Consider the following 19180-nt stretch of genomic DNA (forward strand, 5'->3'; position numbering starts at 1 on the left):
ACTGAGGCCCAGAGAAAAGAAATGTGCCCAGGGTACCGCAGCTGTTAGGTGACAGCCCAAGTCAAGGCCAAAGATGACTTACAGGAGGAGCTCCGGCCCTCAGCCTGAGTCTCCATCAGCAGCATTACCCTCCACTGTGTTTAGAAGGCATGTGTTAATGATTAAGCTTCTGTTAATGATTAAGCTCTTTATCCCCATCTTCCCACCATATTGCCCTCTCCTCAGCCCCTTTGATACAGAAATCCTGGAGCTGCTGGAAAACAATTTTAAGGCCTGGGATTATTTCAGAGGCCCCACTTGGCTCTGTTAGACTTTCTGCTTCAGGCCTCTCATGGCTGGGCTCTCGGGATGAGTAGACAGGACTCTCTGGAGGTGACCTTAGTGGGCCAGGAGGCATCTTTTCTCCTGTGGCCTGCCCAATGGCTCAGATCCTTGAGGGTCCTAAAGAGATCGCTTTTGGGGCAAGTTTCTGGCTAAAGAGCCACAAGGGACTGTCAGCCACTATTTGAAGACCCCCACGCTTATATCATGATGATAATACACTATTATTAACATGCTCTGTTACACTGAGAACATTCAACTGCTCCACAACATGAGACCTCTAAGGTGCCATTTCTTGACTGCTTTTCTATGAACCCTACACATTCTTTTAATTGTTACTACAACCCTATGAGGTAGAAATTAATCTTTTCCCATTCTTAGATGAGAGTACAAGCTCAGAGAGGTTAAGTGAGGAGCAGAAAGCCACACATCTATCTAGTGGGGTTGGAAAATTTTCAGATTCTGCAGGAGCTAAATGTGAAGCATCAGCTGTCCAAGGGCCCAGATTCAGAATCTCGCCATGCCCTCCAGCCTGATGTGAGCAGCTGACCGGTAATTGTAAGATGTTCCCCATCTCCAGCCTCTGCTTCTCAGCACTCAGGGCTTGACCAACTGACCTCAGGGCCTCCCTTCCTGTTTTCCCCAACCCCACCACCACCCCCATTGGTCCAGATAGGTCCCAGACCTTCCTCAGAGAGAAATGGAACCGCAATCCAACTCATTTCCCTCATGGGGGCCAGGCTCCTCATCAAGTGTGAAAGGCAATAGTTTCTGCATTGGAAAAGCTCAGTATCTTCCATCATCAGTCGTGTTTTGAGGACAAGATTCCATCCCAGTTACCAGTATCTCCGTTGTCAGGACTTTTCTTTTCACCTGTTACTGACAAACATCCACCTCAAACTGGTTTAAGCGAAACCAAAACATATGCCAGAAATCAAACACATAAAACCCATGCTGGAGATACTAACGCACTTAAATGGAACAGCCTGGGGCTGGCTGGACCTGGGTTCTGTTTATCTGAGTTCTGTTTATCCCCATTTTACAGAAGAGGCCAACTGAGGCTCGTGGAGACACCGATTTAGCCAACATCTGTCACAAAGCCCGTAAAAGAGAATGGTACTCCAGGTGGGCATGACCCTCAAGCAGAGAACGCGCCCCACCCTGTCCTTGGGGTGCCCTGCTCCAAGAGGGAGACACCTCCAGGGGGCGGAGCTGTAGGACCCAGGAGGAAGAGCCTGATACCTAAGGGGGCGTGGCTAGCGCTCGGGGGTGGAGCTAGAGCGGAGGCTGGGGGAGGGGTTCGGAGCCAGAGGGGCGGGGCCGGCCGGGGCGGGGCGGGGCCGGCCGGGGCGAGGTGGCTCGCGCCTGCGCGGACGCCCGGCAGCAGCGCCGCGCGCTGGGACGCGGGTGCCGCTCCCCCTGGGTCTGCTCCGCCTGGGTCGCCGGGGCCGGTCCGACGCCGGCCATGAGCCAATGCGCGGAGGCGGCGGCGGTGGCCGCCACGGTGCCCGGCGCGGACATGGGGAAATCCGGGCTGCGGCCGCCCATGGTGCCCCGCCAGGCGTCCTTCTTCCCGCCGCCCGTGCCCAACCCCTTCGTGCAGCAGACGCGGATGGGCGCGGCGAGGCGCCTCCAGGTGAGCGCGTGGGCCGAGGGCAGGAGACGGAACCGCGGGAGGGGCGTGGGGCTGACGGGGGGTAGATCACGGGGAGGGATGGGGACGGAGGGAGGAGGCAGATCCGGGGAGGGGCGTGGATCCGACGGGGGGCGGAGACAGGTGAGACAGGTGAGGGAGGTGGGCCTGAGGGAGGAGGCAGATCTAGGAGAGGGAGGTGGGTCTGAGAGAGGAGGCAGATTCTGGGGAGGGAGGGAGGGAGGTCAGAGAGAGGAGGCAAATCTAGGGGAGGGAGGTGGGTCTGAGAGAGGAGGCAGATCTAGGGGAGGAAGGTAGATCTAGGGGAAGAAGGTGGGTCTGAGAGAGGAGGCAGATCTAGGGGAGAAAGGTGGGTCTGAGGGAGGAGGCAGATCTAGGAGAGGAAGGTGGGCCTGAGGGAGGAGGCAGATCTAGGAGAGGGAGGTAGATCTAGGGGAAGAAGGTGGGTCTGAGAGAGGAGGCAGATCTAGGGGAGGAAGGTGGGTCTGAGGGAGGAGGCAGATCTAGGAGAGGAAGGTGGGCCTGAGGGAGGAGGCAGATCTAGGAGAGGGAGGTGGATCTGAGGGAGGAGGCAGATCTAGGAGAGGAAGGTAGATCTAGGGGAAGAAGGTGGGTCTGAGAGAGGAGGCAGATCTAGGGGAGGAAGGTGGGTTTGAGGGAGGAGGCAGATCTAGGAGAGGGAGGTGGGTCTGAGGGAGGAGGCAGATCTAGGAGAGGGAGGTGGCAGATTCTGGGGAAGAAGGTGGGTCTGAGGGAAGAGGCAGATCTAGGGGAAGAAGGTGGGTCTGAGGGAGGAGGCAGATTCTGGGGAGGAAGGTGGGCCTGAGGGAGGAGGCAGATCTAGGGGAGGAAGGTGGGTCTGAGGGAGGAGGCAGATCTAGGGAAGGGATGCGGGTCTGAGAGAGGAGACAGATCTAGGGGAAGGAGGTGGGTCTGAGAGAGGAGGCAGATCCAGCAAAGGGGCCTGCATCTTCTGTGGGCTTTTGTCTGAGGGGAGTACTCCTGTGATGGGGAGGTATTGGAGGTGGGGGGCAGGAGTCTGAGAAGCAAGGCCTAGTAAAAGAATCAGATGCAGATCTGCGAGGTGAGGGCTTTTGAGGGGACCATGACCCTGGAAGGGGAAGAGATGTGGGTATGAGAATTGAGGGCCCGGAGGATGGTGTGAGGGTGTAAGAGAAGAGAAAATGCAAAAAGCATGTGGGCCTTAGAGGCAGGTCCTAAACAGGAGAGGGGCGAGCACACCAGTGGAAGAGGAAACATGCCATTTTGAGAAGGGAGAGGAATCTGTGACAGAGCTTCAGTTTGAGTTTGAGTTTGTTAGGTTGGAGGGGTGGGCAATCTGTAGGAGAATGGAATTGGGGAAGTCTTTTTTTTTTTTTTTTTTTGCCTCAGGGAAGGAGAGGAGTCAGTCTAGGATGAAATGTGAGGGCAAAGGCATAGAACCCAGGTCTGGAATTAGAACAAGCAAGACTAGGGGGATGAGCTGGGGAGAAGGGGCATGGAGGGGAGGAATTCAGAACCTAGGAAAGGGACAATGGTCAGTGTAAGGTGTTCAGAAGTCTTCACCCTGCATCAGTCCCTAATCAGTCTTCACTCAAACACTGCTAGATGCAACACTTCTCTAAACTTTTCTCCGACTGTTAAAAACTGCTGAATACATAAAGGAAGTTTCCTTTTCTTTCCTTTTTCTTGTAAAACGCTGCTTTTACCATTAGCAGTTACAACTTCGTGCTCTGTGGACTTCCTCTTTGGTGAAATTAGCGATCAAAGAACAAGATAGAGGGTGCAAGCTGGATTTGTCCTGTGTGTTCTGCATGACAAAAAAAAGTTTTGATGTTTTCCTGTCCATCTCATGCATTTCTTTACCTTGGATTTGGAATAGTGTTATTTTTTGCATAGCTCACTTACGTGCACTGAGACCATTGTCCTGAACAATGGAGACAGGTTAGAGTAACCGTAAATGTGCATCTGTTGAAGAAGGGTGTGAGAGAGGAAGAGGAAGATAATGTAGTAATACCTCTTTGCAAAGAAACTAAATGTTTAAAAACTTGACCTTCATGTCTTTAAATAGATATCCCTTTTGTATCTTAAAACTTCTGAAGCACTTCTAAATGCATTGACTATCACTCAAGGTTAATTTTAGTTTGATTTGGTCAAATTAGTCATCCTTAAATGAAAGTATATCTATTTGGCTTCATATTTGGAGAGATGGTCAAAGTGGCATATGTGTGTGTGTGTGTGTGTGTGTGTGTGTGTGTGTGTAGAGAAAGGGGGGGAATTGTTGGTTTTATGCATACACACCTAGCATGGCCTATTACTGTTTGGAGAGCACTTTCAAATAACGCTACAAGAACTGTAGTATAATGCAAAGATCACCAGTCTTAGTCAGAAACCCTGCTCAGGCCATTTATTACTAGTATGACTATGGCCAAATCACTTAACCTGTCTGAAGTTCACTTTCTTCCTTTATTAAATTGGAATAGTCTTACATCAAAGGAGGGTTAAAATTACATGAGATAATGCATGAAAGAATCTGGATTGTTTGCTGATCTTAATATTGATTAAGATATTTGTTGTCTACAAATTTTATACTGTCCTTAAAATTTACTGCTTGTATTGAATGGAATTGAATAAGTCTAGGTTGTTTGTTCTTTAATTAAAAATATAGACTAGAGATACCAAAGAGGTTTCAATGGCTTGAACAGTCTGGGCAAATTTAACTAAACATGATTGAAAAACAATGTTGTTTGTATTTTAAACTTGTATTTAACTAAACATGATTGAAAAACAATGTTGTTTGTATTTTAAACTTGTATTATCAAGCTTAAAAGATGTATATCCTTTCATTTAAGTATGACTTACTCTGATCAATACAGACTAAACTTAGCCTTGAATAATGATCAATATCATCTTGCTTAAGGACTGTTGTCAATTTTGTATCTCATTGTCGAACTTAGCTTTGCCCTTCCCCTTCTTTTTTTTTTTTTTTTTGACAATTTAAAGGTCTACTACTTAGTGGTGTAGAAACAAGTAGTCTAGCTTTCATTTCCTCAATAGAATATGGAATTGAAATAAGTGGTAGTAATTGTGGGTCACTTACCAGGCCAAAAGAAATTATTGAATGTCTATTATATACCAAGCACAATGCTAATTTCTGGAGATACAGCAGTGAACAAGAGGAATAAGAACCCTGCCTATCTAAAGCTTAAGTTTCACTGAAAAAAGTTAAACAGACAAGTAGAAAAATATGCAGTTTTCTGTTTTAGTAGTACTATGAAGAAAATCCAGAGAAGATAACCCTGATAGAGTGTTGAAAGAAGGCCTTCCTACAGAGATGATGTATTACCAAATGGAAATACAAGGGAGAATCATCTTAATTTGTCTAAGAGTTACTCCAAATTTGTTTATTTACTGCTACATACTATTATTTGTTGCAAACCTGGAAATGGTACAGGAAAGAAAAGTTGTCCAATATTTGACAACTGAATTAAAATCCATATTAGCTACTCATTGTGAATGTGAGTAAATCTTCTATGAATATACTATAACCTTATTCTAACTCTATTTTCAGAGTCTGCTATGGTCCTTTCTTGCAGTAAAGATTATTTCTAGGTAATTTGCAAGGCTGTTTGCAAGCCTTATTTAACCTGCCTTGAAGGTCACCCATTGCAGTCTTTTCTCCAGGGATGTTTGTCAGAAACAATCAGAGGTGATTGTTTAACATGACAACTGTCTGAGGCAGTGAATGATGATTGAAGCAAACAGTAGACTTAACCAAACATCTTGCAAGAAGAAGCTAGGGAATGAGATGTCCATAGGGAACTTTGAAAAGCTTTGTCATATTTATGGGAATCTAAAAGGGTATACACATGTATAGGTCTCTGTGTATACCCAGGGCTATGCACATGACCTGAAAAAAACCCAACAACAACAAAAAAATGAGAATATTCTAAGCTCTCACCTCTAGCTAACCATCAGGCTTTGTACAAACAGGAGGTAAAAGCTAAAGGATAACTGTGAACTTCCACTTGGCTGTGTATTGAAGGTATGCTCCAGAATGCACACAGAGACTCTTCACATAATGCTGGGGAACTTATTGCTTCCAGGCATTTAAGGAAATCTTATCATTAGCTGACTACCAAACTAATTGGTCAGAGACTTAAGTAACCACACCTGACATATGACAAAGACCACAGCCTTTAAAGAATTACTCCATAATAGTCACTGAACAAAATAACAACAACAAACAGCAACAACAGTAAATCCTGGTGATGGAAGAGAATCTGATTTTCAGAGTTGTATTATTTAAAATGTTTGTTTTTCAATTAAAAAATTGTAAGCTATACAACAAACAATAAAGTGTGTCCCATAAATAAGAAAAATAGCAGTTGATACAAACTATATTCAAGGAAGCCCAGATGTTGGACCTACTATCCAAAAACTTGAAATCAGATATTTGAAATATGTTCAAATAACTAAAGGAAACCATGTCAAAAGAACTAAAGGAAAATATGAGATAGTGAATCACCAAATAGAAATTATCAGGAGAGTGAAATTATAAAAAAGAACCAAGTAGAACTACGATAGCTGAGATGAAAAATTCACTAGAGGGGCTCAACAGCAGACTTGAGCAAACAGAAGAATCAGTACATTTAAAGATAGATCAATTTAGGATTAATTAGTATGAGGAACAGAAAGAAAAAAGGATGCAGAAAAGTGAACAGAACCTCAGAGACCTGTAGAACATGATCACGTGTATCAACATAAGCATAATAGGAGTCACAGAAGGAGGCAAAGAATATTTGAAGGCAAAGTGGCTGAAAACTTGCCAAATTTGGTGAAAAACATTAATTTACACATTCAAGAAGCTTAATGACTTCCAAATGTAATAAACCCAAAGATGTTCGTCCCTAGACATATAATCAAACTGTTAAAAGACAAAGAAAAAGAGAGAATCTTGAAAGCAGAAAGAGATAACTAACTCATCATACACAAAGGGATCCTGAATAAGATAAATGTCTGATTGTTCATCAGGAACCATGGAGGCTAGAAGGCAGTAGGATGATATATACTCAAAGTGTTGAAAGTAGAAGACTGTCAACCAGGAATTATAGAGTCAGAAAAACTATCCTTCAAAATAAAGAGAAATTAACAAAAATTGAGAGAATTTGTCACTAGCACACATGCCCTGAAAGAGATACTACAGGGAGGCCTCTGGTTGAAAGGACACTAGAGAGTAACTCCAGTCCACATGAAGAAATAAAAATACTGTTAAGGATAACTACCTGTATAAATATAAAAGACTATAAATATAATTTTTATTTGTGATTTTTTTTTTTTTTTTTTGTCTTCTAAGTGATTTAAAACAAAACTCCCTGGGGGTGCCTGAGTGGCTTAGTCAGTTAAGCATCTAACTCTTGATTTCAACTCAGGTCATGATCTCAGTGTCCTAGGATTGAGCCCTGCATTGGGTTCAGCACTCAGTGGGGAGCCTTCTTCTCTCCCTCTCCCCAGCTTGTGTGCACATAAGCTCTCTCTCTATGATAAATAAATCTATTAAAAAATACTACAAAAAGCAATGATTAGAAATCTGTGCTCTTAGAGCTCTATTTCCTCCCTCCTCCTGTTTGCTATTATTGTCATATAAATTACATCTTTATACATTGTATGTCTAAGAGCACAATTACTATTATAATTAAGTTGGTATTAATCTACACTAGGTTATTGTAAATGAATTTGGGAACACTTAGGGCAAACACTAAGAAAATAAAGTTTTTAAAAAGTGACAAGAGAATTAAAATGGTTCACTAGAAAATATCTATTTAACATAAAAGAAGGTAATCATGGAAAGATAGAGAAACAAAAAAGACATAGATATATAGAAAGCAAGTAGCAAAAGAGCAAATGTAAATCTTATCAATAATCACATAAATATAAATGGATTAAACACATTACAAGCCAGAGATTAGAAGAATGGATAAAAATATATAATCCAACTCTATGCTATCTAAGACACACTTTGTATTCAAAGACCCAAATAGGTTGAAAGTGAAAGGATAGGGATGCCTGAGTGGCTCAGCGGTTAAGTGTCTGCCTTTAGCTCAGGGATGATTCTGGAGTCCTGGGATCGAGTCCCACATCAGGCTCCCTGCATGGAGCCTGCTCCTCCCTCTGCCTATATCTCTGCCCCTCTCTCTGTGTATCTCACAAACAAATAAATAAAATCTTTAAAAATAAGAAATAAGTGAAAGGATAGAAAAAGATATACCATGCAAACAGTAGTCAGGAGAGAACTGGAGGGGCTATATTAATATTAAATAAAATAGACTTTAAAACGGGTATCCCTGGATGGCTCAGCGGTTGGGCATCTTCCTTTGGCCCAGGGCGTGGTCCTGGAGTACTGGGATCGAGTCCCACATCAGGCTCCTGCATGGAGCCTGCTTCTCCCTCTTCTCCCTCTGCCTATGTCTCTGCCTCTCTCTCTCTGTGTCTCTAATGAATAAATAAATAAAATCTTTTAAAAAAATAGACTTTAAGACAAAAATTGTTACTAGAGATAAAGGAAGACACTTTATAATGATAAAAGGGTTGCTTCATCAAGAAAATATAACAATTAGAACCATATGTGCACCTAACAACAGAGCCCCAAATACAGAAAGCAAAACAGACTGAAGTGGACAGTTCAACAATAGTAGTTAGAGACTTCAGTTCCCCACTTTTTCTACCAATAGTGGTAGAACAAAGAGACAGAATATAAACAAGGGAAAGTCTTGAATAACACTCAACTAGACCTAAGAAGTATATAAAAAGAGAACTCCATCCAGCAACAGCAGAAAACACATTTTTCTCATGTGCCATGGAACATTCTCTAAGACAGACAATTATAGTAGACCATAAAACAGGTTTCAAAAAATTTTAAAGGATTACAATAATATAATGTATGTTATCCAACCACAATGGATTGCAATAAAAAAAATAACAAGAAATTTGGGGAATTCACAAATATTTGGAAATTAAATTACTCCTAAATAATCAATGAGCCAAAGAAGAAATCATAAGAAAAATTAGTAAATACTTTGAGATGAATGAAAATGAAGACAGTATACAAAAACATATGTGGCTAGCATTACCTTGATACCAAAATGTGAAAAAAATGTTATAGGGAAAGGAAAGTATAGACCAGTTTTCCTCATGATCACAGATATAAAAACCCTTAACAAAATATTAGCACATCAAATACAGCAACATGTGGAAAGGATAATCGTGTCTGAGTTTGGTTTATCCCCAGGAATATAATGTTGGTTTAACGTACAAACATTTATATTTCAATGTAATTTATCATATTAGCCAAACATAGGATAAGAAGCATATGATCATTTCAGTAGATGCAGGAGTTTTGTTGCTTATTTGACAAAATTCAACATCCACTGATGTTTAAAAAAAATTCTCGGTAAAATAGAAAAAAGAGGGAACTCTCAATCTAATAATGGGCATCTATGAAACACCTATAGCTAGCATGATAATAGTGAATATCGAAGCTGTTCCCCCAAAGGTTGGGAACAAGACAGATAATCTTGCTCAACACTTCTGTTTAACATTGTACTGAGGATCCTAGCCAGTGCGATAAAATAAGAGAAAGAAACAAAAGACATAAAGATTAGAAAGGGAGTTTTCTCAGAGAAAATTAAATACCATATGATATTTCTTATATGTGGAATTTAAGAAACAAACCAATAACAAACAAAATGAGCAAAGGGGTAAAGAGAGACAAACCAAGAAAGAGACTCATAACCATAGAGAACAAACTGATAGTTACTAAAGGGGAAGTGAGTGGGAGGATGGGCAAGAGAGATGATCTGGGGATTAAGAAATACACTTGTTTTGATAAGCACTGGGTGATGTATGGAATTGTTGAATCACTATATTGCACATCTGAAACTAATATGACACTGTATGTTTACTACACTGGATTTTAAAATAAAATTTTAAAAGTTAAAAATAAGGAAAAGTGTAACAGTATTTATTTACAGATGTCATGTTTATATGCAGAACATCCTAAAGAATCTACAAAATGGCCAACAACTAAAACTAATATGTGAACTTGGCTAGGTTGGAGGAAATAAGATTAAAACATAGTATTAGTTACATGTCTAAATACTAGTAGCAAACAATTGCCAAATAAAATTAAATAATCTGATTTATAATAGCAATAAAATAGCATTAAACAATTAGGAATTTATTTAGCCAAAACATGTAAAACACTGAAAACCACAGACACTGTTGTGAGAAATTAATGAAGCTTTGCATAAGTGGAGAGATATATCATGTTTATAAATTGGAAAAATCAATATTGTTATGGTGAAAATTCCTCCTAAATTGATCTATAGATTCATTGATAGCCTAGTAAAATTCCCAATAGGCTTTTTTGTTTGCATAGAAACTGACAAATTAATTCTGAAATGTATGTGGAAATGAAAAGGATCCAAATTAGCCCAAAAAAGATTTGAAGAAGAAAAAGCTGTAGGACACACAGTACCTGATTTCAAGACTTACTAAAAAAAAAAAAAAAAAAGCTACAGAAGTTGAGAGAATGGGGTATCAGCAGAAGAAGAATAGATGAACTAATCAGTGAAACATGATGGAGAGCCCACACATATGTGTTTGATTGATTTTTGACAAAGTTGCTAAGAAAATTCATTATGGAATATCAGGTCTTTTCCTGGAATATCAGGAGCAACTAGATAGAGCTACAGATAAAAACAAACCTTGATCCCTAATGCATACCACCACAGAAAGTAATTTAAGATGGATTATAGACTGAAACAAAAGCTAACACCATACAGCTTCTAGAAGAGAATATAAAATATCATCATGACCTTGAGGTAAGTAAAGATTTCTTAGAAAGGACCCAGAAAACTAAAAATTAAAATTGATAAATTAGGGGAACCTGGGTGGCTCAGTTGGTTAAGCATCTACCTTCAGCTCAGGTCATGATTCCAAGGTCCTGGGATTGAGCCCTGCATTGGGCTCCATGCTCGGTAGAGAGCCTGCTTCTCCCTCTGCCTGCTGTTCCCCCTGCTTATGGGCTCTCTCTCTCTCTCTCTCTCTCTCTCTGACAAATAAATCTTAAAAAAAAAAGGGACTTTCATATTTTGTTGGTGATGTAAGATGATACAACCACTGTGGAAAACATTTTAGCAGTTTCTTATAAAGTTAACGATACCCTGGCCCAACAGTTTCACTCCTGCTGAAGTAAAAATATATGTCCACACAGAGACTTTGAACATTAATGTCCATGAGAGCTATATTCATAATAGCTAAAAACTTAAAATAGACCAAGTGCCCATGAACAGATGAATGGATAAATTAATCATGATATATTCATACAGTGGAATAGTACTCTGTAATTGAAAAAGTTTTATTCCTGATATATAACAATGACATGATAAAATCTCAAAAACATGAAGGGAAGTAAGCCAGGCATAAAAGAATACATACTGTGTGATTTCTTTGTGACAATCTAGAACAGGCAAAACTGGGATGAAAAGGAACCTGTCACTAGTTGCCGAGGGCCAGGAAAGTTATACTGACTGCCGAGTGGCACAAAGGAACTTTATTGGGTGATAGAACTATTTTCTGTCTTGATTGTGGTGGTGCTTGCATAGGGATATATATTTGAAAAACTCATAATCTGTACACTTAAAGTAGGTGCATTTTATTTTATGTAAATTATGCCTTGATAAGGTTGATTTTTTTAAAAAAATACTAAGACCAAATGTTGGCAAGGATGTCTAAGTGACCTAAATTCTCATATATTGCCAGGGAGGGACACTTTAAAATGATACAACCACTGTGAAGACTGGTTTGGCAGTTTCTTATCAAGTTAAACTGTAACCCAGCAATTCCATTCCCAAGAATGAGAAATGAAAACACATATCCACAAAAAGGTTTGCATAAGAATGTTCATAGGGGCTTCAGTCATAAGAGCCTACAATTGGAAACAACCCAAAGATTCATCAAAGAGGGAATAGATAGGGATCCCTGGGTGGCGCAGCGGTTTGGCGCCTGCCTTTGGCCCAGGGCGCGATCCTGGAGACCCGGGATCGAATCCCACGTCGGGCTCCCAGTGCATGGAGCCTGCTTCTCCCTCTGCCTGTGTCTCTGCCTCTCTCTCTCTCTCTCTCTCTCTGTGTGTGTGACTATCATAAATAAATTAAAAAAAAAAGAGGGAATAGATAAATTGTCATATAGCATACAGTGGAATCATATTCTGCAATCAAAAAGAATGAATTACTCATTTACAAAGTCACATAGCTGAATTCCAAAAACATTATGTTAAGCAGAAGAAGCTAGACACGTAAGAATGCATAATGTATGATTCATTTATATGACGTTCAAGAACAGACAAAATAATCTGTGGTGATAGAAATCCGGCATTGGTTGCCTAAGAGGGTAGGGATTCACTGGAAGAGGTGCAACATGACTGGATGTTCTGTGTCTTGGTTGGGGTGGTAGGTTCAAGATGGACATTTATCAAAACTCACTGAACTGTCTACTTAAGATCTGTACATTTCTTTATATGTTATTTTGACTTCAAACATGCACACGTGCATAAAGTAATTTGACAGGATCAAATTATATGTTAAATCATTTGACAGAAAGGTAGAATCATTTTGGTGTTCCTCATAAATTATTTGATGATGTTCAGATTCACAGTAAGGGCCAGGAGAGGCAGAAGGACAGTGCTGTTTGAGTAGTGTGATTGGCTAATAGAAGAAATATAATTTGGTGTGCATAAGGACAGTGTATTTCACTTAAAAGTGAGAATGGTATAGGATTAAGAGCAAGGGCTTTGTCACCAAGATGGGTTCAAGCCCTGGTCCTATCACTTAGTGATCTTAGGCAGCATCACGTAACTCCCTGTGTGCCATTCCTTTCCTTTCCAGCTTAAGGTTGTAGGAATCAAATAGTTTGCTATATGCCAAGTGCTTCTAGTGGCTGCTACATAGTAAGCATTTATATATTATTGGCTATTCTTATTAGTTTTCATTCTTATTCTTACTGATTTTTTATTTCCTTTTTTTCCTTCTCCATCTCCTTGTTGTTAGTTATAAAGGACCAGCAGGTGTATAAGATAACGGCATTTATTCTTTCACACTCCTAACTCCTTCATTAACACTCTTCCTTCTACTGGTATCTCTGAAAAAGTGATTTCCCCCTCTTCCCTTGGCTAGCTTCTCTTTGTCTTTCAAGATCATTCAGCCTTTGGCTCCTCTAGGAAGCTTTCCCTGACTGCTAAGTCCAGACGCTTTGTTTTCCCAGCATCTTCTAGTCACTTTCCTTGATAAATAGATGACTTGTCTTATAGTACCTGGATTTCTTCACTGTTGTTTTTGCTCCATTGTAGGTGTTGTGTCGCCAGATATAGTACTTTATTTTTCTTTGTGCTTAGATTCATATCTGGTGCAGGGTAATGTTCAATTCATCTTTTAATGAACACATGAGTAACACAAAACTCTTCCTCTTACATGTTTCTGTTTGATAGCTAGAACATTAAAATACTCTCCATTCATATATTTTTTTTAATCAACTTTGACTTTCAGATTTTCTTTCTTGGAATTATCCTGCTTCCAATCCGTGCCTTATTAGTCGCATTAATTATATTATTGGCATGGCCATTTGCTGCACTTTCAACAGCTTGCTGTCCTGAAAAGCTGACCCATCCAGTAACTGGTTGGAAGAGGTAAGAAATAATAATGTCTAAATGTTAGGTAAATCAGGATAAGAGTTTAACATTAGTCATTGATTGATAGTTTTTTTCTACTGCTGCCTACTTGGTATTTACCATTTATTTCTATTTCTCAGATGAAATGGTTCCTAATTCATCATATGTAGAAATCTGCCCAAGCACCTTATGATAATCTTCTGTTGAAGTTGTAATTTCCTAATATTAAAACATTGTTTTCTGAGTTATTGCCGAAAAGTGATAGGTCCATGGTTCTAGAAGACCCGATTAGTATACCTGAAAGCATTATAGCTGAAAAATACCTGACTTTCTTCTGCTCTCCCTCATTCTTGACATTTGCTTTTGTCCCTCCATAGTAACTACATACTTTCTGCAGTGGTATAATTAAGCAAATCAGTGACAGTGTATTTACTAATGCTTTAGTGATTATTATTAATAACAATTCTTAATATAGCCTAGCTTTTTAAAACATTAGCATTGAGGCAGAATGGAATTGCTTCTTGAGCATTATCTAATTAACAGGATATTAGAGGACAGATTCATCACAAATTAACAAAGTTATTGGTAAAAGTTCACTCCCATTTGGCAGAGCCAACTTGTTGCCATATGTAGGTCCTGAGGGTAAAGCCTTTCACTGTGGACTCCTTGGAATAGGAAGGCATAGGTGAGTTTCAGGGCACCATTGAACTCTCTAAAATTGTTCACATTTTTTTCTTTGAACACAGGATCCATTCCTTTCATCCAAATCTCAAATGAAAATGTCCTCCAAAAATTTTGAAAATCACTGTTCTAGGAACTTTTAAAGAAATATGCAATTTGCTATTCAGTTCATGTTCTAGTAAATAAATGTCAATATTCAACACAAGGCTGGTTTGAAGTGGAAGTGAATCCAAGTCTGGCAGTGTCCCCAGAGAACAACTACCACTTCAATCCTTGCAAATCATACTCCTTTGTATTATAACTCAAGGTTGCATGGCACTAAAAAATACTTTATGAGAGATTTTTTTCATGACATGCCATCCCTTTCAATTACCTCTTTGGTTTCTATTGTTAATGGCTATGGAGTCCTGTAATTATGGAGGGAACACTCTTTGAGAATCCAGAAAACAGATGTAACGTATATTAGGGGGACAATGTTCTATTTCTGTCAATTAAGCAAGTATCTCTATTTCCTCTCAAACAGGTAATTGTGCAGCACCAAACTTAGTTTTTTATAAATCATTTAAATAGAAGTGTTTAACAGCTCTGAATTTGGGATATTTTAGAATGTGGTTGTCAGAATCTATATCATTGTAAATCAAAAATAGGTGGTGTGGAAATTCAGTAAAGGGGTGAATTTTTTATCCTTATGTAAATAGACACCTGAACTCGAAAGAGCAAGGAGAGATACAGTCATTTCCCTGTGCCCCCTGGAAAAGTGCTTTGGCTTTCTGTTTCTCTCCTCTTCTCACTATCTAATAAAAGTCAGAGAAACTTCCCCGGTGGCTAGTTGCTTCACAGCCCCTCACTGTATTATGACAAGACTGTTGAGAGAATTAGACAGGAAGCCTATTTTTAAAGCTCTCATTAGATATCCTATGGGAAATACACGTTTTGTTTTTCATGAAAAGCTGTATGCTTATTCACATACTTAGTTGTCCACTGAGTTTGAGTTTCTGTGTTTGAGTTTCTAGAAGTGTGTTTCTGTTTTTCTACTCAGTTGAGCTTCTCAAGGACAGAGGCTGTGTGTGTCTTGTGTGTCCAGCACAGGTCCTGGCACAGTTTGATGAACTGATTAATCTTAAATGACACAAATTCTTTTTTAAAAGTAAGCAGCTCGATTTCTGAAATTGTTTAAGTGCATTTATGTTCCAGGGACGTGAGATGGAGAATTCACCATTTAAGATTTTTGATGAGGGACGCCTGGGTGGCTCAGTGGTTAAGCATCTGCCTTCAGCTCCAGGCATGATCCCAGGGTCCTGGGATCGAGTTCTGCATCAGGTTCCCTGGGAGGAGCCTGCTTCTCTCTCTGTCTGTCTCTGCCTCTCTCAAGAATAAATAAATAAAATATTTTTTAAAATACAAAAAAAAAAAGATTTTTGATGATGTCTAAGAGCTATAACGGTATAGGTAATAAGGCTTTAGAAAATGATTCCTAAAATAACTCTGAGGGTAGATTCAGCATTAGAGTTCTAAAAGTGTTTGGGGTAGATAGCATCTTTGTTACCCAAATGTACATTCCCAAGGTGACTCCTCTGAAGAACAGTACTGATTTGGATTTCTCAGTAGGGGATGTGTGTTGAAAATTCATTTTTATCCCTTTATAGTCACAGAATAATAGAGCCACTTATTAGCCATACGTCCTTGGAAAATTTGGTTCTCTGCACCTCAGTTTTCTCATCTGCAAAATGAAGGTGCTAATAAATAATATACATTTTATAAAATTGGGCTGAGGATTGAAGAAATTAACATATGTAAAGAATTTAAAATACTGCCTGGTGGAAAGAACCCCACATATAACTGATAGCAGTTCTTATTAGTTCATGTTTTAAAATGAAGTGTTCTGACATGTTTGGGTTTTTGTTTGGTGTTTAGAGTAAAGCCCTGCTGTTAGCTGAGATTAGCAAGGCTGATTGTGTCTTTTCTCTCTTTCTTTCTTTTTTTTTTTTTTTTTTTTTTAATTTCCAAAGGAACATTACTCAACCAATTTTGAAGTTTCTAGGTCATGCCATGTTCTTTTCAATGGGATTCATAGTTACTGTGAAGGGAAAGGTGGCAAGTCCTGCGGAGGCCCCAATTTTTGTTGCTGCCCCTCATTCAACATTCTTTGATGGAATTGCCTGTGTCGTAGCTGGATTGCCTTCTATGGTATCTCGAAAGGAAAATGTACAGGTCCCTCTGATTGGCAGTAAGTACTTCTAAGACAACACAGATATTTTCATGCTTATGGTTCACCTTTTAAAAAAAAGATCATCTATTTCTTTTAAGGGCACCTGGGTGGCTCAGTCAGTTAAGTGTCTGCCTTGGCTCAGATCATGATCCCAGGATCCTGGGATTGAGCCCCAAATGGGGAATCCCTGCTCAGTGGGGAGTCTGTTTGTCCCTCTGCCCCTCCCCACTGCTTGTGCATGCCCTCTCTCTCTCTCTCTCTCTCTCAATAAATAAATAAATAAATAAATAAATAAATATTTAAAAACCATCCATAGTTTATTGATAGGCTTTTTAAAAAGCTTTAAAATAATGAAACACTTCAAAGCTATTTCCTTACTTTTAATGAGGAACTATACCAAAAGAATGAATTTACATAAAGGTTAGAGACTTTTCTATCTACCCTTACAATTCTTTCAAATTCTTATCTTTATCACTATAATGTCACTTCTTTTCATTCATCTGTGTAGCTAGAAAGACCAGCTTTCAAGTACCAAACATGCTTGATTTTTCCAAGAGAGCATTTTTAATGGAAGAATTTGTGAAAACACTGGTTACGTGCTATTTCACTAATTTCTCTTTAGGATATTATGCTGATAGACACACGAAGTCTTTCGTCTTAACTCTGTTTTCTTATTATTGCCCCGGAATCTCCATGAGAGACCAACATGAAACTCTGAAAATTATGATGTGGAACGAATAAGGCCTCCTGTCTTAAAAAATAATGAAGCAAGTGAGATATGTATCCCATCAGATGGTTTGGTTTCTCCCTAGGGTGTGGGTCTCTAAGTAACCACTCTCAGTCGTCCGAAGTCCCAAGGTTATTGCAAGCATCTAGTGGTGGCAGAGTGGGTGTGGAAGTTGCCTGATGTTGCCTTGGCACTCTGGAGAAATAGCAGTAGTTCCTGCCACTTTATCACTCAGCTAAGAAAAACACACACACACACACCCCTCTCTCTTTCTCTCTCTCTTTTTTTTTCTTCAGTGTAACCGCCTTGCTTTGTGTAACATGGCATTTCCTGAAAAGCTGTTTAGCAATAGATTTTTGGTATATTGAGGTTTCTTTTGCATGTGTGAGGAACCTACCTACTGTCATGCTGAAAATTTTAGTAGAATTAATAATGACTCCCTATTCGTCTGTACTCTGAATTCATATAATCAGTTTTTAGCATATTTCTAAAATAAAACAAGATCATCTTGCAGTATATTTTCCAAAGCTTTAATGTCAGTTGAGGAAGAAGAACTTTAGGGAGAAAATTGCATTTGCTTCCTCTTATACTCTTGCTGCTAACTTCTGTTATATCAATGAAATCTTTGTATGAAGAATCTCCTCTCCTTTTGAAACCAGAAGCTAAGTTCTAATAAACTGTGAATTAGAGGGTTTTTTTTTTTAGGTTCTCTTTGATTTGCTATATTTTAACTTTACATACAATTTGTTTTATTATTTATCCAGTATCATTGCTGTTGTAGCTTTACACACACAAAAAATGACTTGGCTCTGACCTTTTGTTTGTTTTAAAGGACTATTACGAGCTCTGCAGCCAGTGCTGGTGTCCCGTATAGATCCGGATTCTCGAAAAAACACAATAAATGAAATAGTAAGGCGAGCAACATCAAGAGGGCAGTGGCCACAGGTAAAACACAAGAGCTGATCCGAGTCACGGCACCAAAAACAAACAAACAAACAAACAAACAAAAAAAAAACACAAAAGCTGTTCATTTAGATATATTGTGAGTTTACTTATTGTATATATGCAGATTATTTGGATCCACAGATGGCATCATCTGGGGATACCTATGCTAGGTGTCCTCAGTATGAGTCTTAAGTCCTCTTCCCTGTGAGATACTCCATGGGATTAAATGTGTCATTCTTTCTTATTTTCCCAACTCTTTGAAACAATTTTTACTTTGTGTCATAAAAAGTAATTCTCTACCCCTGAATTCATGTATTATCTTAAAGACAAAATAGCAAAGTTCAATTATACTCAACAATATGGTAGGTTTATTAGAAAAAAGCGATTATGATCTTAATCTTATCCAAAGTATATTTAGACAGGGCTTTTCTGTTCAGGGGATTATATCAGAATCACCTAGAGAACTTTTTCAGACTTTACCATCTCATTACCCCCATCCCCCAGGGTGTTTTTCGGAGGTGAGGAAGGGGCAACATTGATTGGATAAAGGGAGCCTCATGGGTAATTCTGATAAGAATCGCTCTACCTTGGCCCAGGTGTAAGCAGGTGACCTCCAGCAGGACTAATGCTCCTGCTGTGAGCTGGCCACCCATGGTGATGTGTAGATACCACCCATGGTGATGTGTAGATGTGTAAAATACCAAGAGAAGTATGACTCACCAGGAGGTTTTAGAAACCAGGGCATGTGAGGAAATGATTGAAAAGGTGACCAGGAAGAAATGGCACTTGGAATAAGGATTCAATTTTTCTCTTTGGATCAAAGGACTGTATCTAGGACTGGTAGGCAAAAGTTAACAAACAGGTAAGATTTCAGCCCATATCACTCATCTCAAGGAACTTTCTGGCCAGATGGAGATT

At 39.6% G+C, this 19180-nt stretch overlaps 1 protein-coding gene across 1 annotated transcript in view; it reads left to right on the forward strand.

Moving 5' to 3' along the window:
* The first annotated feature begins 1685 nt into the window (after window positions 1-1685).
* LPCAT2 (lysophosphatidylcholine acyltransferase 2) overlaps window positions 1686-19180 on the forward strand; it is a 67386-nt gene continuing 49891 nt past the window's right edge. Inside the window, exons 1-4 of the mRNA XM_055331524.1 lie at window positions 1686-1957; window positions 13579-13718; window positions 16391-16608; window positions 18150-18262. Of these exons, the coding sequence (XP_055187499.1) occupies window positions 1787-1957; window positions 13579-13718; window positions 16391-16608; window positions 18150-18262 (642 nt within the window). The 5' untranslated portion in view covers window positions 1686-1786. The remainder of the gene's footprint in view (window positions 1958-13578; window positions 13719-16390; window positions 16609-18149; window positions 18263-19180) is intronic.

Source organism: Nyctereutes procyonoides, unplaced genomic scaffold, assembly GCF_905146905.1.
Source record: "Nyctereutes procyonoides isolate TBG_1078 unplaced genomic scaffold, NYPRO_anot_genome, whole genome shotgun sequence".
In the NCBI taxonomy this organism is placed as follows: Eukaryota; Metazoa; Chordata; class Mammalia; order Carnivora; family Canidae; genus Nyctereutes; species Nyctereutes procyonoides.